Source organism: Mastomys coucha, unplaced genomic scaffold (genome assembly GCF_008632895.1).
Source record: "Mastomys coucha isolate ucsf_1 unplaced genomic scaffold, UCSF_Mcou_1 pScaffold5, whole genome shotgun sequence".
In the NCBI taxonomy this organism is placed as follows: Eukaryota; Metazoa; Chordata; class Mammalia; order Rodentia; family Muridae; genus Mastomys; species Mastomys coucha.
Genome location: NW_022196911.1, coordinates 97,381,556 through 97,405,501, shown reverse-complemented (window position 1 = coordinate 97,405,501; position 23,946 = coordinate 97,381,556). Strand labels below are relative to the sequence as shown.

General features: G+C 45.6%; 2 protein-coding genes and 2 non-coding genes across 6 annotated transcripts in view; 3 read left to right on the top strand and 1 right to left on the bottom strand.

Annotated features, from left to right (window-relative positions):
* Nucleotides 1-5,052, bottom strand: part of Psme3 (proteasome activator subunit 3) — a 7,659-nt gene extending 2,607 nt beyond the window's left edge. Inside the window, exons 1-10 of one of the 2 annotated variants that reach the window (XM_031352903.1) lie at nt 4,769-5,052; nt 4,041-4,073; nt 3,860-3,922; nt 3,525-3,629; nt 1,449-1,497; nt 914-1,026; nt 659-727; nt 484-551; nt 338-392; nt 140-226 (exon numbers count right to left, since the gene is read on the bottom strand). In XM_031352903.1, the coding sequence (XP_031208763.1) occupies nt 140-226; nt 338-392; nt 484-551; nt 659-727; nt 914-1,026; nt 1,449-1,497; nt 3,525-3,629; nt 3,860-3,922; nt 4,041-4,073; nt 4,769-4,810 (684 nt within the window). In that variant the 5' untranslated portion in view covers nt 4,811-5,052. Of the gene's footprint in view, nt 1-139; nt 227-337; nt 393-483; nt 552-658; nt 728-913; nt 1,027-1,448; nt 1,498-3,524; nt 3,630-3,859; nt 3,923-4,040; nt 4,074-4,158; nt 4,333-4,768 lie in introns of those variants that run through there. The other variant, XM_031352902.1, reaches the window with a different exon arrangement.
* LOC116079330 lies at nt 2,142-2,248 on the top strand. The gene has a single exon (XR_004113902.1). It is a non-coding gene; the product is annotated as a U6 spliceosomal RNA (small nuclear RNA).
* Nucleotides 5,053-7,361: 2,309 nt separating the features above from the next.
* On the top strand, nt 7,362-7,525 carry LOC116079477. The gene has a single exon (XR_004114022.1). It is a non-coding gene; the product is annotated as a U1 spliceosomal RNA (small nuclear RNA).
* An 8,457-nt stretch (nt 7,526-15,982) lies between these two features.
* The window catches only part of Becn1 (beclin 1), a 14,040-nt gene continuing 6,076 nt past the window's right edge, over nt 15,983-23,946 (top strand). The window contains exons 1-7 of one of the 2 annotated variants that reach the window (XM_031351335.1): nt 15,983-16,133; nt 16,408-16,536; nt 18,963-19,030; nt 21,878-21,936; nt 22,476-22,566; nt 22,830-22,966; nt 23,076-23,270. In XM_031351335.1, the coding sequence (XP_031207195.1) occupies nt 16,410-16,536; nt 18,963-19,030; nt 21,878-21,936; nt 22,476-22,566; nt 22,830-22,966; nt 23,076-23,270 (677 nt within the window). In that variant the 5' untranslated portion in view covers nt 15,983-16,133; nt 16,408-16,409. Of the gene's footprint in view, nt 16,134-16,407; nt 16,537-18,962; nt 19,031-21,877; nt 21,937-22,475; nt 22,567-22,829; nt 22,967-23,075; nt 23,275-23,946 lie in introns of those variants that run through there. The other variant, XM_031351336.1, reaches the window with a different exon arrangement.

The window sequence follows — 23,946 nt, the reverse complement described above, 5'->3', positions numbered from 1 at the left end:
CTGCCTCTGCCTCCCAAGTGCTGGGATTAAAGGCCTGTGCCACCACTGCCCAGCTGAATAGCTATTTCTGAACCCTGGGCCAGCTTCCTACTGCTCCACCTCCCGAGTAGATGGCATTGCAGGGGCTGCCTTTACTCACATATTGATTCCTCAGCTCTGAGATGATGAGCCGGAGGCTGATGTACTCTTTCTCATCAATCTCTGTGACAGTGCGGCGATAGTCCTCCTGAGGGAAAGGAGGGAGGCTAGTCTTCCAAGGCCCAATGCCCACAGATAGCTCATTCCTAGAATCTTCTCTACCTCACCACACCACCTCAGACCACAAACCCCTACTTACCACATGGGGATATTTAGCTATTTTAGAAACCAATTTGGCTCTTGTAATATAGTATCTGGAAGGAAAAGAAAGCAGCTGAAGGGGAGCCTGAACACGCCTCCCACTTCACCAGCCCAAGTTCCTGGGTCCAGCCCAAGCTGCCCTACCTAGAAATCTGGTCCAGATAAGATGCAGCTTCACTCTCGACAGTTCTTAGCTCTGCAACTGTTTCCTCCTGGGGAGATGAGCAGGTGAGTCAAGTTACTTCCCCATCACCCTTCAGCAGCACCACAGACTGCGGTAAGGAGACAAAGCAGGGAAGGAGCACTGTGGGCACACTACCTGAATTGACACCCCGAAGTTGTTCCCATCTTCTATTCTGGGAATCAAGAGCTGAACCCACATTTTGACCTAGAGTATGAGAAAACAAAATACATGTAGAAGGACCTTAGTCTTTCCTACTCAAGCTCTGAACTACATAATTCATGCTGGTGGGGACTGATGCCAAGACAAAGGAATCAAGGGCCTTAGCCTGCCAATCCTCACATCATTCCATAGTTCTAGTGCCACTCTTTGAGTCATGAACCCCTGCCTCACCGTGTTACATTTCTCGATCAGCAGCCGAATCTCGGGTTTTACTTTCTCAATAATGTCCACAAGCTGTTGGTTGCTTTTCAACATCCCATTGGGCATCACAAACACCTTGGTTCCTGGAAGATATGTCAAGGTCACATGTTCAGGGCAGTGGAAGTGCGAGAGTCCTCCATCTTTTTCCTCTTCCCTAGACCTAGACGTAATAATCTCTTCCCTATCACAATTCTAAGTGACACCACCACCCCCTGATGATCAGGTAGCAACTACTACAGGGGGAACTGGGGCACAGATTATGGACCTCTGTGACAAGTGTGAGGCATGGCTTCTGCCTCTAGGCACCCTCCCTGGCATCCACACAACCAGACCCTCCGAGCATTCCAGAAGACTAAAGAATGACTGAGCCAGAAGGATTTGTCAAGTGTTGACCTGGGGAATTAAGTCAGACCTCACTTCCTGAGCTGGTGAAAACCAGATCCATTTTACTTCTTAGGGCGGCTAGTCAGCAGGTGAAGTGAACTGATTAGATGGCAGCTCTTACCTTGGAAGGCCTCTTCACATTCATCCAACCTGCGCTTCTTGTAAGTGGGCTAAAAGTATGAAGAAGCAAGAATTAGTTTGCATTCAACACACATGCCCATTACAAGACACTACACAAGCAAGTTTAATTTTTGCATTCAACACACGCATGCAAAATACTATACAAACAAGTTTAATTCCTTCCTGGACCCCATAGATTATCTTATGAATTTCTGTGCACACACACATACACATAAAGCTTTTAAAAGAGGTTCTTGTGAAAAAGGAACTTGTATTCTTTCTTTGGGAAGGCCAAAGTTACGACTAAATGAACATATTTAAAAAGCCACTGCAATGGCCAGTAGGTTGGCTCGGCAGGCAGAAGCACTTGCTGTCAAGCTTGCCGACCCAAGTTTGCCCTGGGTCCCATACGGCCAAAGGAAAGCGCTCCCTAGCCACACACTAAAGAAGTAAGCCAGTAAGCCAGACAGTGGTGGCGCAGGCCTTTAATCCCAGCACTTCGGAGGTAGAGGCAGGCAGATTTCTGAGTTCGAGGCCAGCCTGGTCTAGAGTGAGTTGCTGGACAGCCAGGGCTACACAGAGAAACCCTGTCTCGAAAAACCAAAAAAAAAAAAAAAAAAGAGAAAGAAAGAAAGAAGTACTTTTTGAAGTAGTAGAAAAGCAGGGAAAATTCCATTTAATAAATAAGAAAGCAGTGCTCACTTCAGCAGCACATGTACTAAAATTGGAACGATACAGAGAAAATTAGCATGGCCCCTGCGCAAGGATGACATGCAAATTCGTGAAGCATTCCATATTAAAAAAATAAAATAAAAAATAAGAAAGTAAGGGGCTGGCAAGATGGCTCAGCGGGTAGCACTGATTGCTCTTCCACAGGTCATAAGTTCAAATCCCAACAACCACATGGTGGCTCACAACCACCTGTAATGAGATCTGACACCCTCTCTAAATCTGAAGACAGCTACAGTGTACTTATGTATACTAACAAATAAATCTAAAAAAAAGAAAAAAGAAAAAAACAAAAAATAAGAAAGCAATCAAGGCAGGTAGGGAATAACTGAAGGAGTATGCACGAATCTTTTGGTTCTAACATAAAGAAATCTGTCATTCAGCAAGCTCAGAACAGTTCCTTCTAGATGCTCCAAATGATATCAGGCGCTAAGGGTACAGACTACTGAGGTATCTACTGGCTTAACTGCGGGTTTATTTTGTTTTGAAGACAGTATCCCAGTATGTGTCCCGGCTAGCCTTCAATTTACTATATATCCCAGGCTGGTCTTGAACACACAACTCTCTTTCTCCGGCAAGCTGAATGCTGAGCCACCATACCCAGCTTAATTAGTCATAATTAAGAAAGTTCTGAAAACTAGGAATATAAGTCAGCGGTACAGCATTTATATAGCACACACAAGACCCTAGGCTTGGCTTCTAGGACAGAAACAAAAAGAACAAACAGCAGCAACAAAATGCCAAGCCACAGCAATCTAAATGAAACTATAGCATCAGTGGTGTTCTAACACAATAGAGACACACAACTAATACAGGATCAGTGCTAGCTGGCAATATCCTAGCATTTAGATGGCAGAGGCGGGCAGATCTTGATGAGTCTGAGGCCAACCTGGTCTAGTCTGCACAAGGAGTTCCAAGCTAGCCAGGGCTACCTAGTCAGACGCTGTCTCAAAACAAAGCAAAGTTGCAAGCGCAGTAAAGCACAGCTCAGCACAGCACGTACAGTAAGGACAGAGGCTGCAGCTGGGCAGCAAGAGTTCTTCCCATCTGTAAGAGCGGCACACTGAACAGAAAAGTCTTATTCCCAAGCATGTGGAAAGCCAGGTAGCTGAAGGAAGCCTGTGGCTAGCTTAGAACTAATTAAAACCTGGGTTAACATGGAGAGCAGCACTTACATACTCACCTTGCCAAAAATGAAACTAATGGTCCAAAAAGTAGTATACCGCAATCAACGACACCTAAACCAGAACCCCAGACCCCACAGGCAAACCCCACATCCTCCGTACAGCCCCAAGCTTACCAAAAAAATAAACTACTAACAACACAAACATAAATGCAAGGCACTCACACCATCCAGTCCATCGTGGCTATTGGTGAGGAGGATGGGGTCAGGGACTGGGAGATTCATGTCTGAGTGGATCTGAGTTAGGTCATGGATATTTAGGATTGGCTCCTGAAAGAGAGGCATTCACCCCAAAACAGTATTAGTGTAAGTTTAAAACAAAAACAAAAACAAAAACAGGGGGAGGGGTGGAGGGAGGGGAGAGGAGTATTTCTTGTGAAAGCAAAGAAAAAAGAATGCTTAACAGTACGCAAGAGAACAGAATCAACACGCAATCTGCCCCATCTGTTACAAAGACAGGGACCAAAGAAGTAATTTAAGGAAATAAAAGTGTCTCTCACCTTCAAAAAACTATCAAGTTCTAATAACTTCTTTGGGAAAAAATTTGCCACCAAGTCTTCTGCCTAGACAGAGAAAATACACCTAAATTAAGAAACGTGGGGCAGTGACTCCCTACGGATATCTTTTTTGGGAGACCCCCAGCTATTAACCATCACCCTTTTTCTCCTTTACAACACTCACCTCACTTGTGATCCGCTCCCTGAAAGAATCAACCTACAATTAACAAAGAGAGCAATTTAATACATAGTGATACAAGGGCATGGATGGGGAACTCCAAATCCAGCTGCCTCGCCCTCACCTTGAAATTATAATTAGAAGGTGAGAGGCCCCCAGACCGCAAATACTTCATTTTTTTGAGGATCCATTTCTCCATCTCAGGAGGATATGTGTTCGGGTTGCAGGCCAGCACCTGTCTCCCCTTCTCTCCCGTCCTACCCACCCCTCACCTCCCTTTGTCCCTCCCTCCAGTTGTCTGAAACCCTCTCAATTTCATAAGCAGACAAAAGCCAGACTGGAAGAAGTGAGCTCACAAACGTGCCAACTCACACCCAGACCTGGCCTATCGTACGCAGTAAGCCAGCCTCCAAGGGCAGGGTCAGTGGCAGCGTCTGGGGGCGGGGACGTTGCTGGGCCGGGGGACTTCCACCTGTCACTAGCCTAAAGCACTGAGTTTAACACGTGTCCGCGGATGGGTCCCTGGTGCACTCCATCACGAGAGGCAGGGCAGAAAGCCACCCTATACCGTCCTCTCCAATGCCGTCTCCAAGCGTGGGGGGGGCTGGGTTGAGCTAGGCGGAAGCTCAGAGCTGGTGTCCCCAGGGAGACAAAGACGACATGGGGAGTGGGGAGCAGATCCGACTGCTGGGGGTTCGAAGGGAGGGATGAGGAGGCCGGCGCTGTGCCGCTACCTTGAGCTTCACTTCCTGATCCACCTTCAGCAACGAGGCCATGGCCGGGCCGGGCCGTGTCCGCTCCGCTGGGTGCCGGAGGTGCTTTGGGCTCCGGGGAGGGCACCGGAGGGGCCTGAGGAATCTCCGCTGCCCTCGGGACCCGGGCGCCCTCGCTGGCTTGCTCACCGCTAGCTCGTTCCCTCCCTCCGTGCCGGCCGGCCACCCGCCTGCCTGCTGCCTGCTAGCTCTCTCACTCGCCCTCCCGGCTTTCGCCGCTCACGCCGGAAGTTACGTCACAGCCAATCGCCGGGACTCCGGGGAGGATGAGCACGTGCCTTGCGCAGCCGCTCTGATGCTCAGCTCTACAGGTTCCTGGAGGGGCTATTGGAGCTCCGGGCCTTGTGCCCTGTGGTGGTAAACCTAGGACAGGAATGCTGAGACCCAACCCTCCCGGGAACTCAGGAGGGATGTGTCTTATTGTCCCGGAACTCGACTTCACCATGGGACCTCATGTGCCGCTGCTCTGGAAGAGTAGGCGTCGCGCCCTAGTGACGTCGTCTGGAGAAGCCCGCTGCCCTGGTCCCCAGTTTAAGGTTCCGGGCTGTGACTACTGACTCCCGCCTCCTATCCCTTGGGCTAGTTTCAAACCGAAGACACTTCTTCCATTGCACCGGGCTTTCCTGGTAGCGTTATCGTAAACGTGCAGACCTCAGATCTCAAATACCTGAAGGACAAATTCACGCCCAAAAGAGCATAGTGGTTTATCTAAAACAACACATTGTTTCCAATGACTTCACTAGAATCAAGTCTTTCCCAGTTCTAGGGGGAAAAGGTTACCATTTTCCTAATGGAAGTCCGAGACAGCATCTCCTCTTTCAACAATTTATTCAGTGTGTCTTTTAGTATGAGTTATTCCATGCAATCAAATGGAACAGGGGTATGTGCTAGACCCCAGAACAGTGTTCTGGAGAAACTAGAAATGTGCACATCATGTATGTAAGGTAAAGTCTTCTAGCAGACGCATTTTTAAAAAATAAATTAACTTTAGCCCCTTCTAATCCAATGCAGTCAGTCCCTTACGTCTGGATTTCCAGTTCACGGGGTCAACCAACTAAATGGAAAATAGTCAGGAAACTTGAGCTACAAGGACCTAAAAGATGGATGACTTAGTGGGTGTTAAGGCACCCGCCTGTAAGCCTAGCGATGTAAATTCAATCCTTAAGTCACATACAGTGTGAGAACGAAACCCTGCAAGTTGTCTTCTGACCTCTGTGCACACATTAGAAAGTAAGCAAGCATACACAGTAAATAATTATGATTTTAAATGCCTGAGCTTCAGAGTAAGGCCATATTAAAAAAGTAACAAAACAACCAACAACCAGGGTCATCTAGGAGCAGGGAACTTCAGTTGAGAAAGTGTCTCCATTAGATTGACCAGTAGGCAACCCTGTGGGGCACTTTCTTGATTGACGATTGATATGAAAAGATGCTGTGGGCAGTGCCAATCCTGAGGAGGAGGTACTTGGGTTTACAAGAAAGTCAACTGAGCAAGCCAAGAGGAACAACCCAGAAACACCATTCTTCCATGGTTTTTGCTTTAGTTTCTGCCTTCAGGTTCTTGCCTTGAGTTCTCAATCTAACTTTTCTTCATGTTGGACTGAAAGATGAAAGAAGCCCTTTCCTCACCTAACTGCTTTCCTTCATGGCTTTAATTTCAGCAATAGAAAGGAGCGAAGATATCACCTTACCACCGGATTGCCAACCTACCAATACTTCCTGTCTTGCCTCATCTTCTCCCACTGAAGGAAATCTCTCTCCTCCTGAGAAAACCAATTCTTCCTTTTGTGCCTTGGAGTCTGTCCTCTTCCAGCCCTTCAGGAAATGCTTCAGCATCTTCTCCTCTTTCTTTTTATTTTTTTGCTCCCACCACCACCACCACTTAGTCAGAGGCTTGTGTGTAGTTATGGCTGAGGTCAGGGTGACCTGCAACTCAAGTATGTAGACTAAGCTAGCCTTGAACTCCCATCCCCTTGCCTCTACCTCCTTAGGGTTGGCATTACACATATGCACTGCCACACATAGCTGCAGATAATTGGGCTTTAACAAAACCTCGTGTGCTTCTCTTTGCCTCTTCCCCTTAACAGCTACTGTACAAAATATAATTGTTTAAATGAATGAAATGGAAGTTTTCCTAATAATTCTGAAGTATGCCAAGATCAAAACCCTAGGGTATATATCCTGGCAAGGGAGAGAAACCACTCATTTGATGGTTATAATTTTTGAAGAAGTGAATGACTACATTTAATGGAGTTAATGTTTGTGTTTCAGAGCAAACTAGTAGACTACAAGTACTGCAAAATTGTAGTATACTTTTAAATCTTTTTAGATAACTTCAAATAAGAATAAAATAATTTATTTATGTGCGTGGGTGTTTTGCCTACATGTATGTCTATGTAAGGGTGTCAGATTCCAGAGTTACAGACATCTGTGAGCTTCCAGGTGGGTGCTGGGATTTGAACCTGGGTCCTCTGGAAAAACAACCAACACTATTAATCACTGAACGATCTCACCGACCCTACTTTTAATGTTTAAGTCAAGTAATTCATTGGTCATACTTACCTGGCAGGGGAGATACCATGATCAGGAAGGTTGTTTTCCCAGGGCGAGGTGTATCCATTGCACTCCGGATGTGCTGACCCCTGCAATTTCCCCAAATGCGGGAAACTCGACTGCATAATTTGTGGTAGTGGGGGACTGCATTTGCGTTCTCCCCTGGGGAAAAAAGAAAAAGAAAAAAGAATTCATCGGTCTAGCCTGATGGGGGTTGGTTTTGACTGAAAACACAGCCTAAAATGTATAGGTACCAAAGGATGAAAATAAAGTTAACTTGAGGTTGGCCATTCCTACAAGCACCCCAGCCCTTCCTCTCTCTGATGAGAACCCTCCGTATCCTGAGTCTTCCACTGAGAGCTGAGCCAACATGGGCATTTTGGCTTAACTCCACACTAGGGCAGGCCTGTGTCTGGATCTGTGAACCCTGAGCCTGATCAGGAAAGCAGCTGCTTAGGGGACAATCTTTGCAGGAAGATCTCTCCAACCCAGGAGTTCAAGGCCAGGCTGAGACAAACCAAATCTGACAGTTGTAAAGGGACCCTAAAATATGCAGAAAGTAGATCATAAAACTAGAATTTCTCCAGGAAATCTCACAGGCATGTTGGGGAAGAGAACACTCTGAAGCTCCGTTGCCTGATGACAAAATGTCTCCAGGGAAAACCTTACCCCTCAGTTGGATAACTTATGTTTTTAAAATAATTTAATTTTTTTTTTAAAGATTTATTTATTATTATATGTAAGTACACTGTAGCTGTCTTCAGACGCACCAGAAGAGGGCGTCAGATCTCATTACAGGTGATTGTAAGCCCACCATCTGGTTGCTGGGATTTGAACTCAGGACCTTCGGAAGAGCAGTCAGTGCTCTTATCTGCGAGCCATCTCACCTGCCCCAATAATTTAAATATTTATTTATTGCTGACCTAGTTGTATGCTACACTGTGCACGCAAAGGTTGGAGGACAACTTGTAGGACCTGGTTCTTTCCTTCTGCTATGTGAATTCTGAGGATTAAACTCAGGGCTTCATGCTCACTCGGCAAATATTTGACAACTGAGCCATTTTGCCTTATATTAGTTTTTGATCAAAATCTACTTATTCATATGTAACTTTGTTTTATCATTTTTTAAATTTTTTTTTTTTTGAAGCAAGATCTTTTCTGGCTGACCTGGAGTTTGTTATGTAGATCAGGCTGGCCTTGAACTCACAGGGATCTGACTACCTCTGCATCCTGAGTCTGGGGATTAAAGGCATGTGCCATCATGCCTGGCTTCACATTTTCCTCTTGAAAATTGTATTTCTTATTATCGTGTGTATGTATATGTATGTATGACATATGTGTACATATGGGCTGGGGTGCAGGTGTCACAGTGTACCTTGGAGGCTGAGGTAGAAAGATGGTGAGTTTGAGGCAAGCATTAGTTATATAGTGAGCCCTTCTCTCACAAAACACGAAGTAGGGGACTGAAGAGATTGTTCAGTGGTTAGGAACACTGGCTTCTCTCGCAGAGTACCTGGGTTCAATTCCCAGCAACCACATGGTGGCTCATAACTGTCTATAACTCTAGTTCCACAGGATCTGATGCCCTCTTCTGGCCTCCACTTGCTACCAGGTATGTGCATGGCATGCAGTCACACATAGTACAAATACAGGCAGGCAAAACATCCACATACCTAAAAATAAAAAAATAAAATCTCTTAAAAGTAAGTCAACACAAAGGTAGACTAAGTATAAAGGTGCATACCTTTAGTTCCTACACGTGGGAGGCAGAGGCAGGCAGATCTCTATGAGTCTGCCAGCTTACTCTACTATAGCTAGCAAGTTTCAGGACAACCAAGGCTACATGGTGAGACCCAGTGTTAGAAAAACAAAACTTAAGAAAATCAATCAAAGGCTGGAGAGATGGCTCAGCGGTTAAGAGTTAACTAATTGCTCTTGCAGAGGTGCTGAGTTCAATTCTCAGCAACCACATGGTGGCTCACAACCATCTGTAATGGGATCTGATGCTCTCTTCTGGTGTGTCAAAAGAGAGAAAGAAAGAAAGAAAAAAAGATGAATCAAACAACAACTAAACCCTGTTCTGATTGGTGGCCAACCAGCGTGAAGATTTCTTCACTTCCTCCTTAAGCTCCGGACACCTCACACACCGCCCCCCTTCACTTCTTGGCGGCATCCTGTTCCTGCTTTCTGGCTAACACCCTGACCCCTCACTGCTTATGGTTTTCCCCACGTTCAGGCATCGCGGAATCGACATAGCCAGAACAGGATTCTGATGGTCAATTTCCTGTTTTCCATCTCAGTAACTACATACCGCTTTGCTCAAACCAAAAAAGCTGATAGTCACCTACCTGATTCCTCTCTTTCCTCATCGTCCTGCATCCCACCTGTCCGTGGGTTCCATGAGGACGTGTATAGCTGTATGACGCCATTCTGTCCTTCCCACTCTATGCCACCATCATTCTTTCCTGTGATGTTCCCATCCATTCCTGTATGGCCTCTGTGTTTCCACTGTTACCTGCCACCTTTCTTTTCTCTGATCAGTCTACAGAATTATGTTTTTGTGGTTGGTGTTGTTTTGAGGCAAGGTCTCCTATGCCCTGCAGAGTGGCCTCACACTTGCCATGGTAGCTGAGAATGACCTTGCTCATCTGGTCCTCCTGACTCCACCTTCCAAATGCTGGGATTATAACCCAGCACACTTGTGCTGCAAGGTTTGATGTCAACTAGACATAAGCAAACGTCATTAGCAAGAAGGGAGCCTCAACTGAGAAAATGCCTCTATAAGATCAGGCTGTACGGAAGACCGTATGGCGCTTTCTTAACTAGTCATTGAAGGAGGAGGCCTCCTCATTTGTTTCTTAAGTGTGTTTTTTTTTTTTTTCAGAGCACTACATCTGAGTTTATGTTGCAGGGCACGAGGAGTAACAAGATGCTGAATCTTGGGTGCTTTGCTTCTTGATTTCCTGACAACATATTGCTGGACACCATCTTCAGTGAGACTGAATATCTTCCGGATGCTGTTGGTTTTTTGGGGCCCCAATCTTCAAGGCACAATAGTCTACAGTCTACAAACACCCTTCCTCCTCTGGCTCTGTACAAATAACCAGGTTGGGAACACTCGGCTAACATCCACAAAGCATCCGTGAACAGACTTGGATGCCTGGCCGAGGTTCTTCTTGGTCTACAAGCAGAATATCTCTTACCGAATGGCAGATGCTCTCTGCTTGTTTCCCATGAAACAAGTGTTTCATGGGAAAACTTTGTCATTTACACTTCTGATCACGACCACATAACCTTCAACACTTCACACAGGGCATTGGTGGCTACTTCTACGGCATGAACTTTTCATAAAGACTATGAAACGTTAGTTCACCACCAACTTCAATGAGTCTGACAGCTGGTGGCTTATTCGGCTTATCCCAACACAGCCTAGAACAGTGGTCCTCAACCTTCCTATTACTGTGGCCTTTTAATACAGTTTCTCCTGTTGTGGTGACTCCAACCATAAAATTGTTTTCTTCCTGCTTTAGAACTGTAACTTTGCTACTATTGTGAAATGTAACATAAATGTCTGATGTGGAACTCCTGAGCAAGGGTCATTTGACCCCCATAATGGGGTTATGCCCTACAGGATGAGAACTACTGGCCTAGGAGGTGCCTTGAAAAGGAGCAGAATAGAATTTTTGTTTGCTTGTTTTTTTCGAGACAGGGTTTCTCTGTGTAGCCTTGGCTGTCCTGGAACTCACTCAGTAGACCAGGCTGGCCTTGAACTCAGAAATCCTCCTGCCTCTGCCTCCCAAGCGCTGGTCTTAAAGGCGTGCGCCACCACCGCCCAACCACATGGCAAGTTTTAAAAACTGTTTTTCAGAGGCTGGAGAGATGGCTCAGTAAGAAGGAGCACTGGCTGCTCCCCCAGAGGAACCAAGTTGGATTCCCAGCTCCCACATCCTGGCTAGCAATCTTCTGGGACTCCAGTTCCATTGGATCTGACACACTTTTCTGACCTCTGTGGACACCAAGCACACCTGTGGTGTGCATGCATGCAGCCTAACATTCATAAACATAAATATAAATAAAGCAAAAAAAAAAAATTAGGGCTGGAGAGATGGCTCTGTGGGTAATGGTGCTCTTCCGGAGGCCCTGAGTTCAATTCCTAGAAACCACAAACTTCTGTTATAGGATCTGATGCCCTCTTCTGGCACGTAGGTATATATGCAGATAAAGCACTCATATAAAAAAAATACAGGAATAAAAATTAAAAACAAAACATTTTTTTTCATTGGGGTGAAGGGAGGCACAGAACTTGGAAGGCAGAGGCAGACCAATCTCTGTGAGTTCAAGACCAGCCTAGTCTACAGAGTAAGTTTCAGGACATTCAGGGCTCCACAGTGAAATTTTGTGTCAAAAAACAAAATTCTATTGTTATGTTTGTTTGTTTTATTTTTGTGTGACTATTTTACATTCTTGGATGTATGTGTGTGTGCCCAGTGTCCAAAAAAGGCCACTGAATCCCCTGGAACTGGAGTTATAGATGGTGGTGGGAATTAAACCTGGGCCCTCTCTCTACAAGAGTAAGCATCTTATGCTCTTAACTACTGAGACATCTCTCCAGCCCCAGAGAGCAATTTTGAGAATAACCTGGAGTACACGAGATCTTGTCTCTCAAAACAAACCAAACGTGAAAATTTTCTGCACATTTAGAAAATACCTTAGGGGCTGTGGATATATCTCAGTTGGTTGAGTGTATGAATGCCTGGGCCATGTAATTGTTAATCTAGCACTCAGAAAGTAAAGAGAGGGGCTGGAGAGATGGCTCAGTGGCTAAGAGCACTGACTGCTCTTCCAAAGGTCCTGAGTTCAAATCCCAGCAACCACATGGTGGCTCACAACCACCTGTAATGAGTTCTGACGCCCTCTTCTGGTGCATCTGAAGTCAGCTACAGCATCCTTCCTTATGATAATAAAGAGATCTTTGGGCCAGAGCAGGGTTGACTGGAGTGAACAGAGGTCATAAAATTCAATTCCCAACAACCACACGAAGGCTTACAACCATCTGTACAGTTACGGTGTACTCATATATATACATAAAATAAATAAATAAATCCTTAAAAGAGAGAGAGAGATCAGCTGTGTGACTTTGGCGCTGTCTCTCAAAAAAAAAAAAAGTAGAGAGAGTCAAGGAGGGTCAGAAGTTCAATGTTATTTTCAGCTGCCTAGTGAGTTGGAGGTCATTCTTGGGATCCATGAGACCCCCTTTTTAAAAAAAGTATGGAAGAAGGAAGGAAGGAAGGAAGAAGGAAGGAAGGAAGGGAGATTAGCTAGCTAGATCATTCATGAGAACTTATTCACTTGTGTGTGTCTGTATGTATATATGTGTACATATATGTCTGTGTGTCTCTCTCTGTGTGTATCTATGTATTTGTGTGTTTTAGGATCCAATAAATAAATACAAATATGTGAACATAATTTGGGGTTTTTTGTTTTTGTTTTTGGAGACAGGGTTTCTCTGTATAGCTCTGGCTGTCCTGGAACTCACTCTGTAGAGCAGGCTGGCCTGGAACTCAGAAATCTGCCTGCCTCTGCCTCCCAAGTGCTGGGAACATAATTTGTAAGAAGAACTGCAATGGGTGACCACACGACAAACTCTTCAACCTTATCAGTAATCAGTGATTTCAATTAAAAGAATGGAGAACTGCCCTTCTCTGCTATTGTTCCTCAAATACATCTCATCCAATACTTGGCAAGGCATCATAAAACAGGCCCTTTAATGGATTACTAGAGGCAGAATATAATAAGAGTATAATAAGAGTGATTGTTTTGAAAACAACTGCCAATGTTAACAAAGAGAAGGTTCCAAAGTCTCCAGTACTTTGGTCTTCCAATGATAAGGCTCTGTTCTAGAGGAAGTCAGTTCTTCATTGTGATATTATTGTATCCACCCAAATCAGAAGCTATGGATTTCCATCAATGAAGGAATACACTGTAATCTGTGAGTTTCTGCTGTGATGATAGTCTGCAGCAATGAGAATGGTTTTTGTTTGTTTGTTTGTTTTTTGAGACAGGGTTTTTCTGTATAGCCCTGGCTGTCCTGGTACTCACTCTGTAGACCAGGCTGGCCTGGAACTCAGAAATCCACCTGCCTCTTCCTCCCAAGTGCTGGGATTAGAGGCGTGCGCCACCACCGCCCGGCTGAGAATTTTAATTACCAAAACTGGAGCGACATGGAAAATGTTCAATTATTTTTATTCTACTTAGTGGTGGTGGAGGACTATCCCCCCCCCCGGAATACCTTTGGTGGTTAACTTTGTAGAATAGTCTCCTCTTACTCCACTGCTTAGGAATTGACCTTAGGGTGTCAGGTTTGGTGGCACACACTTTTACAGGTTGAGCCATCTCGACAGCTCACATATGTTATATGAAGCAGGGCTGGACGTAGAGCTCAGGGTGGAGTACCTGCTCAGTATATGAGAGGCCTTTGATAGGATCCCAATACACACATACTCACAGGAGCCAGCATTCTCCCTCTCCCTCTCTCTCTCTCTCTCTCTCTCTCACACACACACACACACACTCACAGGAGTCAGCATTCTCCCTCTCTCCCTCTCTCTCTCTCCCTCCCTCCCTCCCTCTCTCTCTCTTTCTCTCTCTCTCTCTCTCACACATACACTCACGCACACAAATGCACAGGAGCCAGTATTCTCTCTCTCCCTCTCTCTCTCTCTCTCTCTCTCTCTCTCTCTCTCTCTCTCTCTCTCTCTCACACACACACACACACACAGGACACACTTCCTGGTGGAAATGTGAGCTGGTGCAGCCACGGCACTTCTTCGATGTACTCACCTCACGTGGGTGAAGCTCTAGTTCAGTTCCCATTAATGTCAAGAAAAAAGAACTTGTCTCTACATCATTCATTATTTTATACTTATATAATTTGGATTGGAGAGTTAGGAGTTAGGAGTACTTCCAGAGCAACCCGATTTCTGTTTCCAGCACCCACATGGTAGCTCACAATCATATATAACTCCACTTCCAGAGAATCCTCTGGCTTCCAAAGGTACCAGATAGAAATATGGTGCACATACATACACTCAGACCAAACACTCATGCACATAAAATAAAATAAATTTAAAAATTAGAAATTAAAAATTAAAATACTTAGCCTCTATTTACCTTATTTAACATCCTTCTTTTCCACTAGAATAAAGTCCTGATGGTATTGATAGTTTTGATAGCTGTCTTTTTGTTGCTGCTAAATCTCCAGTGCCTAGAATATTTCTTGGCATACTGAATAAACTATTCTACAATTCAGTTAAACAGTCTCATTATTTTTTAATACTTTTTAAGATGAAACGGAGCTGAGAGTTGGTTCAGTGGCTAAGAGTGAATACTGGCTTCCTAAAGGATCTGATTCCAGAGTCCCGACGCTGGGCAGCTCCCAATCCCTGTAAGCCCAGCTCCAGGGGATCCAGCATCCTCTCCTGGGTTCCCCAGGCACCTGCATTCTCATGCACATCTCTACGATACTGTTTTGAAGTAGCACTTTTATCACATACTAAATCTACCTGTATCCGTTGTTGAATATTTTAAGTCCGTTCTGGTTTATTGACTCATCTTTTCCTGCATCAACATACAAATGAGTGTGAGCTCCTGTAAGTGGTGGGAGGACAGGGATTGAACCTGAACCACATCTCGGTTACCTCTAAATTTATAGTTTATAATTTTATAAATGTATAGCTTTATAATTTTATAAGACTAAGTCTTATTTCCTAGCTAACAATTGAATTTTTAAACAAAGTTTGCCTAATCTCCAGAAACAGGATGGCCAGTCCATATACATATATATATGTATACATATATATATGCACATATGTGTGTGTGTGTGTGTGTGTGTATTACACGCGTTGGTGTTTTGCCTGCATCTATGTCTGTGTGAATGTCAGTTCTTGCAGTTACAGACTGTTGTGAACTGCCATGTGTGTGAATGTATTTGAATCCTGGTCGTCTGGAAGGGCAGTCGGTGCTTTTAACCACTGAGCCATCTCTCCAGCCCCTACTGTCACCTTTTTATTTATGTACATTTTATTATTTACATAACATATATATATATATATACATACATACACACACACATATACATATAGCGATAAAATTTACCATCCCACGGAATGCACTCCCTCAGAAGAAGGGTTTAGACAATTTGAGTCTCCCAAAAATACACTTAAAAATTGACATCTGCCCGAAGGTGGTGGTGCACGCCTTTAATCACAACACTTGGGAGGCAAGTGGATATCTGTGAATTGGATGCCAGCTTGGTCTACAGGGCGAGTTCTAGGACAGTCAGGGCTACACAGAGAAACCCTGTCTCAAAAACCACCCAACAAACAAAAAAAAAAAAAAACAAGCAAACAACACCCTGACACCTAAGGAATATAGAAATGGCTCTACTTGGAAGTAACAAATCTTGGGCGAGCCCTCTAAATCAGAACAGAGCATGGATGGCTTCGGCCCACCTGCCGGCGCATGCTGCGCTTCTCCTTCTAGGCCACTGGATGGCGCCCCGAGCCTGGTAAGCAGGGATCTGGACCAGGGGTCCTTGCGTCAGCTCCCGTCAAGACATCACTTCTGGTCCCGGGCGGAAGTCTTCAGCTCGCCGACCGGGAAGTAGCTGAAGACCGGGCGATGGGAACTCAGGAGGTCTCGCTCCGGGGCGGACCCGAGGCCACCGTGCCCCCGCGGTAGAACGAGCCCGGGTGGCGGGCTCCGGGGTCCTGAGGTGAGGAGCGTCGGGGTCTAAGTGAATCCTTAGAAAGAAGCCTAGAATCCCTGGCGGCCACTTTGGTGGCCCCTTCCCCCGCCCGGGAGTCCAAACTGCCTTCGCCGGTCTCTGCCCCGGAAGCCGGTTCTCCCGGTGTCCTACCACTCCCAGAAGGAACAGCGCGGACCCGGGTTTTCATCTTCACCTCCACCACAAAGGCAGCATGTAGTCTCGGGCCCGAGGTTCAAAGGCGCCGATTCTTCTTAACGTCGTCTTTTCTCCGCTGTCGCAGGCATGGAGGGGTCTAAGGCGTCCAGCAGCACCATGCAGGTGAGCTTCGTGTGCCAGCGCTGTAGCCAGCCTCTGAAACTGGACACGAGCTTCAAGATCTTGGACCGGGTCACCATCCAGGAGCTCACAGGTCAGCAGGATCCGAGGGAAGAGGGTGGCCGAGAAGGTGGGAAATGGGCAACTTTAGAAACCATCATTTGTGGGTGGGTGGTGGCGGTCTCTGGCTTTCGGTTTCCTCGTCAGGAGTAGAGTTCTGACTTTGTCTCCAGAGTGAAGGTGTATCCACATACAACAGAATTTCTTGAAGACTTAACTATGTACCAGGTATCCTGTAACAGTCCCTGTGGGAATCAGGCTTGGTGGCTCGAATCTACAATTGTAGCACTCCGGAGGCTGAAGCCGGAGCTGCCTCACGTTCCAGGCCAGCCTGGGCTACAGAATGAGACCTTGTATCCAAAAAAAAAATAAAAAGAACAAGAGGAGTGCCATGTTGTGCCGTCTTACAGGTGAAGAATTGAGGTTCAGAGAGGTCAGTGAATATACTTACTTGAGGTCCGGTTAAGTGTAGGAGAGTCTTGAAGCCTGAAGAAGTGAGAGAGGTGACCAGCCAGTTTAAACAAGTTCACAGGCGTGGCATTAGCACGGAAACCTTGGCTTTGTTGTACATATCTCCCTAGACCTTGATTTATTTTTATTCATTATTAGAATTAATTGTGTGTATGGGGGGTTAGCTTACTTGTCTGTGTGTCCACCACGTGAGTGCCTGAGGCCAGAAGAGGACGTCAGATCCCTGAACTGGAGTTAACAGGTGGTTGTGAGCCATCATGTGAGGGCTGGGAATTGAACCTAGGTCCTTTGCAGGAGCAACAGGTGCTCTAAACTGTTGAATGATTTGTCCAGCTCTTATTTTTCTTCTTCTTTTTAAAAACACTTAATTTATTATTCTTGCTATTTGTTTAGACAGAGTCTCACTCTAGCCCTTGGCTGGTCTCCACCTCATAGATTGTCCTGCCTCTGCCTTCAGAGTTCTGGGATTAAAGGTGTGCACCACCACACCTTGCTTATTTTTATAATAATTTTGTGTGTGTGTGTGTGTGTGTTTTTTCGAGACAGGGTTTCTCTGTATAGCCCTGGCTGTCCTGGAACTCACTCTGTAGACCAGGCTGGCCTGGAACTCAGAAATCTGCCTGCCTCTGCCTCCCAAGTACTGGTATTAAAGGTGTGCGCCACCACCGCCCGGCTATTTTTCACATTTTTAAAGGAATAATTGTTGTGTGTTGAAAGTGTAAAAATGACAGGACCCATCCTTCACCTCCCAAGTGTTGGAATAAAGGAGGTCTGTGTGCTACCATGCCCAACTTTACACATTTTTAAACTTATTTTCATACATTTAAAAAAATCTAATACATTTAGGAGATACCACTTGATGTTTGAAAACACATGTAGTAATGTTCAAATCAGGGTTGGCACATTTGTTTCTTCCAACATTTTTTTGTTTCCTTATGGTAGAAACATTTCTAATGGTCCCTGCTGGCTTTGGGGGAGTGTGCCGTTTTAACCATCATTTTGCTCTCAGTTTAAGTGAGATACACCACATGTGAGTGAGACTGTTCAGTGCTGGGCCTGGATAATTTCACTTAATGTATGTCCTTCAGTCTTTTTGTTTTTTTGTTTTTTGTTTTTTTTTTTTGGTTTTTTGAGACAGGGTTTCTCTGTATAGCCCTGGCTGTCCTGCAACTCACTCTGTAGACCAGGCTGGCCTCAAACTCAGAAATCCACCTGCCTCTGCCTCCCAAGTGCTGGGACTAAAAGCGTACGCCACCACCTCCTGGCTGTCCTTCAGTCTTAAATGACAGGAGTTCGCCGGGTGGTGGTGGCGCATGCCTTTAATCCCAGCACTTAGGAGGCAGAGGCAGGCAGATTTCTGAGTTTGAGGCCAGCCTGGTCTACAGAGAGAGTTCCAGGATAGCCAGGGCTACACAGAGAAAACCTATCTTGAAAAAACAAAACAAAAAAAAAATTAAAAAATAAAAAAAGTTCTAAAAAATATTTGAAAGGTTTTAAGTATATAATGAATCCCTGCATGCCCATTACCTAGTTTCAAAAATTACCAACACATGTTCAATCACACCTGGTCTGGAGACTCAATGCCTAGGGCATGAAAACTAACTCTGTATGTAGGACTCTTAAAGTCGTGGTACCCATTGTGCTTTTAGGATTTTAACATTCTAGTAGCAGGAAGAGGGGGAAGTAAACAGGTTTTTGTTTGTGTAAAGAATTGAGAAAGGGGATGGGACAGGAGTGGTGGCACAAATCATTAATCCCAGCGCTCAGGAGACAGACAAGTATATCTCTTGGAGGCCCATCTGGTCTAGCCAGTGATTTCCAAGCTAGTCAGGGCTACACAGTGAGAACCTGGAGGTAGAGACAGATAGTGAGATAGAGAGAGGGGGGCGGAATTGTGGTAGGGTGGGGGCGTTCGTTAATGAGGCGATTTTCGATTCTCCCCATGCTTTGCTAAGACTGTTTCTGACTCAGGATTTTCCTTGCCCTTAGCTCCATTACTTACCACAGCCCAGGCGAAACCAGGAGAGACCCAGGAGGAAGAGGCTAACTCAGGAGAGGTAAAGAAAGTGCCCTCTCCCCACCCTCCTCATAATACCTAAATGGGAGGCTTGATATGAAAACACCAGCATACAGACTGGGTTTCTACAGAGTGTTGGATACCTCCAGGCTCTGGGGGTTAAGAGTGGTTTATAAGAGATATTCTAGCCAGACACAGTGTTGCCAACCTGTAATCCAAGTCATAGGAGGCAGAGGTCCTGAAGATGACATATTTGAGGCTAGCCTGGGCTACATGGTGAGTTCCAGACCAGTCTGAGATTCATATATGAAAAAAACCAAAAAACAAAAACAGGGCTAGGGTTGTAGTTCAGTTAGTGGAGTGTTTGCTTTTTGATCCCTAGCATCACATTAAACTGGGTGTGGAGGCAGGGGGATCAGAAGTTCAAGATCATCTGTACATATATAGCAGGTTTGATGGTAATCTGCTATACATGAGACCGGACCTCTAAAGACAAACAGGAAACAGGAGCAACTAAGCTGAGACCTGAGGTGGTAGCTCAGGGATGGTGCTTGCCCAGCAGGTGCAAGCTCCTAGATTCAATCCCCAGCACCCCAGAAAAAGAAAGAAAAAAGTAAGTTGTTCACGGAGTCCACTGCAGATCATTGGAGGTAGCAAGGTGTGCCCCAAGGCACAGGATTTCTGAGTAAAGCATCATTCAAAAAGTGGGATGATAAGGCCATGGAGTCAGTCCAGTGGGTGAGGGTGCTTGCCACGCATACTGACCACACACCTATAAATAGATGAATATTTTAGAAGTGTGTTTTAAGATTTGATTATAGACTAGTGGCTCATGCCTGGAATTCTAGGTACTTGGAAGGCTGAAGCAGAAAGGTTGTAAGTTTCTAGCCAGACTGGGCTCTGAGCCTAACGATCTGAGTTCAAACCCTGGAGCCCACACAATGGAAAGATAACAGACTCCTCCTCCAAGTTGTCCTTTGCACTTTGGCATGTGTCTGTACCCCACATAAATAAGTGAATATAACTTCAAAAATAAATGGCTAAGGTCAGAGATGAGATGACCTATGTGTTCATATTACTCCGGGGCATTCTTGGTTTTATTGTTTATTCTCTAGAGCTACTTTCTCTCTCCATTTACAAACATCTTGTTTGGACAGTGGGTTGAAATATTTACCATAGACATGAAAGATTTGCAGTGTTAGAATATGTCACTTTGCAGGGCTGGAGAGATGGCTCAGTGGTTGGGAGCACTGACTGCTCTTCCAAAGGTCCTGAGTTCAATTCCCAGCAACCACATGGTGGCTCACAACCACCTGTAATGAGATCTGATGCCCTGATCTAGCGTGTCTGAAGACAGCTAAGGTGTACTCATAAACATAAAATGAATAAATCTTTAAAAAATAAAAGAATGTCATTTTTAAATTCTAGTGCTGTCAGTGATGAACCTGGGGGTGTAGTTGAGAGGTAGAGCCTTGCCTTGCAAGGGCAAGGCCTGAGTTCAGTCTCAGATGGCACAGTGATGATGGTGATGGTAATGACAATAGAGATGTTTTCATTACCAAAGATAGATGTCGTAGCTTGATTTTCTTTTGTGGGGAGCAGATCATTGTTAAGTCGAAGTTACTGATTTGGGAGAGGACCCCAGGGGACTCTAGTACAAAATAGAGAAGACAGATGGATGGAAAGGGAAGGAAGCCTAGGAGGGAAGAGAGACATGGTCATACGCCAGTGGAGCATCATCCTGTGGAGGGCGCTGGTTCCCCCTGAGGTTTATGTCGCCTTTGTAATAAGGGAGTATTTATCCACCTGGCCACTGTCACTGGGAAAATCAAACCTTAAGTGGGGTGGGGCTATGGATTCTGGCCCTGTGGTCTTCGGGCAGGTCTAGCTAGGGTGCAAGGCCAGAGAAAACCTGCAAGAAGCAAAAGAGGCAGGCAGCTGAAGCCAGTGATGTTTAAAATGTTGAACATAAAAGAAATGTTCTAGAACTGTTGATACTAGACATGCAATTCTGTTACTGACAGGCCCACCCATTTCTTTAAAGAGCATTAAAGAAACATCTTTTTTTTTTTCCCCCTTAAAAACAGTTAAGTGGACTACTTTGTGCTATGGCAAGTTCATCAAGGTCTGCTCTGCATTTCCCTTGCATCATTATCGATGGAGGGTGTTTGCTTCCCTACCTGCTAAGTGTTGAGAGAATACAAATTGAACTACAGATAAAGTCTGGTATCCTTAGGAGATGCTGTTCCCCATCAAAGAAAGCAGTCATCAGATGGCACGAGGGACTTGTCTGCTGTGGGTCCTTTCTTAGTCATACACACAAAGCCCGTGTCTAGGTTTCCACTTTACTTTTTGAAACAGTCTCTAACTTGGACCTGATCCTGCAGCAGATTTGGCTGGCTGCTTAAACAGGGTGGGTCCTGAGGCCTCCCAGTTTCACCATGAAAGGAGCACACCCTGGTCGCTCTTTGTTCTTTGTTTTAGTTTGTTTTGATTTTGTTTTATGGGAAATTCATTGTTGTTATTGTTTGGTTTGGTTTGTTGTTGTTGAGACAGGCTCTCTGTATAGTCCTGGATCTTGTGCTGTATAGACCAGGCTGGTGTTTTAAAAAAAACCTCAGAGATCTGCCTGTCTCTGCCTCCCAGAGTGCTGGGATCAAAGGCATGTCCCACCATGACCCATTTGTTTGTTTGTTGAACTCAGGTTCTGTTCCTTGAATAGAAAGAATATTATTTACTTAGCCATCCCCCAGCCCAGATAACTACCCACTTCTTACGTTGTTCTTGTTTATCAATGTAGGCTGAAGCCAAATAGTTCTCAGGATTTGGGGGAATAAGCTCCACTCTAAGTTGCCAGGATTCTAACGTGCACTCCTTTCCTTCTCAGGAGCCATTTATTGAAGCTCGTCAGGATGGTGTCTCTCGAAGATTTGTCCCCCCAGCCAGGTGCTTACTATTCCTCAGTCCCCTGTTTCTTGCCAAATAAATTTTAATTAAACCTAGGAGTTAGGACATGGGACCAGGTGATGAATTATCATCTAGCCTTTTAGCTCTTTTTAGGAACGCCGTGTTCCCTTATACCTGACCCATCCCTTTCAGCATTCATTTTTTTCTCTGTAGCCTTTACACAGTAAGAAAAGTCAGTACCTGTAGTGTTGAAGAAGTGAAGGCTGCTGAGGGAGTCATCGAGATGGGTTCTTGATTCTCCTTCCTTTTTGCTGTAGACACACATATCCATTTTTGATGCCCCCTCTCCCTCCTTAGTTCATCCAGGCTAACCTGGTGCTGAGCAGTACCCCTGTGAAGACCAGCATGGCCTTCCTTTGGGAGAGCGGGACCCCTGGGAGGCCCACTTGGGCTAGGAGTGGGTACGCACCTCGAGGCCCCTCGGCTGGTGCTTGAGAGTCTCTGCCCCTGGCAGCACAGTAGGTGGAGGAGGCCTCTCTGCTCCCTCACGTGGCCCATGGGCGGGGGGCTGTCTGCAGGATGATGTCTACAGAAAGTGCTAACAGCTTCACTCTGATCGGGGAGGCATCTGATGGTGGCACCATGGAGAACCTCAGCCGGAGACTCAAGGCAAGTTGGTCTTATTTCACTGTCAAGAATTGTGTGTAAGCCGGGCGGTGGTGGCGCACGCCTTTAATCCCAGCACTTGGGAGGCAGAGGCAGGCGGATTTCTGAGTTCGAGGCCAGCCTGGTCTACAGAGTGAGTTCCAGAACAGCCAAGGCTACACAGAGAAACCCTATCTCGAAAAAAGAAAAACAAAACAAAACAAAAAAATTGTGTGTAGTCGTTACTGGGGTGGGTTGGCAGTGTCCTGACTGTCCTATACTTCCAGGTCACTGGAGACCTTTTTGACATCATGTCGGGCCAGACAGATGTGGATCACCCACTATGTGAGGAGTGCACAGATACTCTTTTAGACCAGCTGGACACTCAGCTCAATGTCACTGAAAATGAATGTCAGAACTACAAGTGAGTACTCCCAGGGTCTGAGCCTGGCACTGCTTGGCCCTTAGGACTTGAGAGCTCCACTCCCCTTAGGCGCCCTCTAGTCAGTAGACTGTGTTTGTGCCCTTGGCAGACGCTGTTTGGAGATCCTGGAGCAAATGAATGAGGATGACAGTGAGCAGCTACAGAGGGAGCTGAAGGAGCTGGCCTTGGAGGAGGAGAGGCTGATCCAGGAGCTGGAAGATGTGGAAAAAAACCGCAAGGTGGTGGCAGAGAACCTGGAGAAGGTCCAGGCTGAGGCGGAGAGACTGGACCAGGAAGAAGCTCAGTGAGTGCTTGCCCTGCTCCCCTGCCTTCTGCCTTTAGCACGGGGAGAGGGAGCGGGTTCCATTAGGTCGGCTGTCAGTCAGTTAATAATGTTTGCTCCAGAGCTGCATATTGTTTCTGGGCCTGTTTCAGAAGCCTGTCAGGAGGGCTGTGGAGGAAGACTTGGCATGAGAGGTGAAGCAAGGATGTTAGTTGGGTGGAGTGATGGCACCAGGGCTCTGAAAACACACTTGCATGGGTCAGATAGGTGTGTCAGTGGGTTAAAGAACTTTCTGTCAAGCCTGATGACTTCAGATCCATCCCTGAGACTTACAGGGCAGGAGAGACCTAACTCCGCCCATACATGAATAAATAAATGCAATGAGAGACCCACTATTGGTTTTTCTATTTGTTTATTTATTTATTTATTAGATTTATTTATTTATTTTATGTATATTAATTTATTTTATGTGTATGAGTACACTGTAGCTGTACAGATGGCTGTGAACCATCATGTGGCTGCTGGGAATTGAACTCAGGATCTTTGCTTGCTCCGGCCCTGGTTGCGCTCCAGCCCCCTGCTCACTCCAGCATAATACACTGTAGCTGTCTTCAGATGCATCAGAAGACGGTGTCAGATCTCATCACAGATGGTTGTGAGCCACCATGTGGTTGCTGGGATCCAAACTCAGGACCTT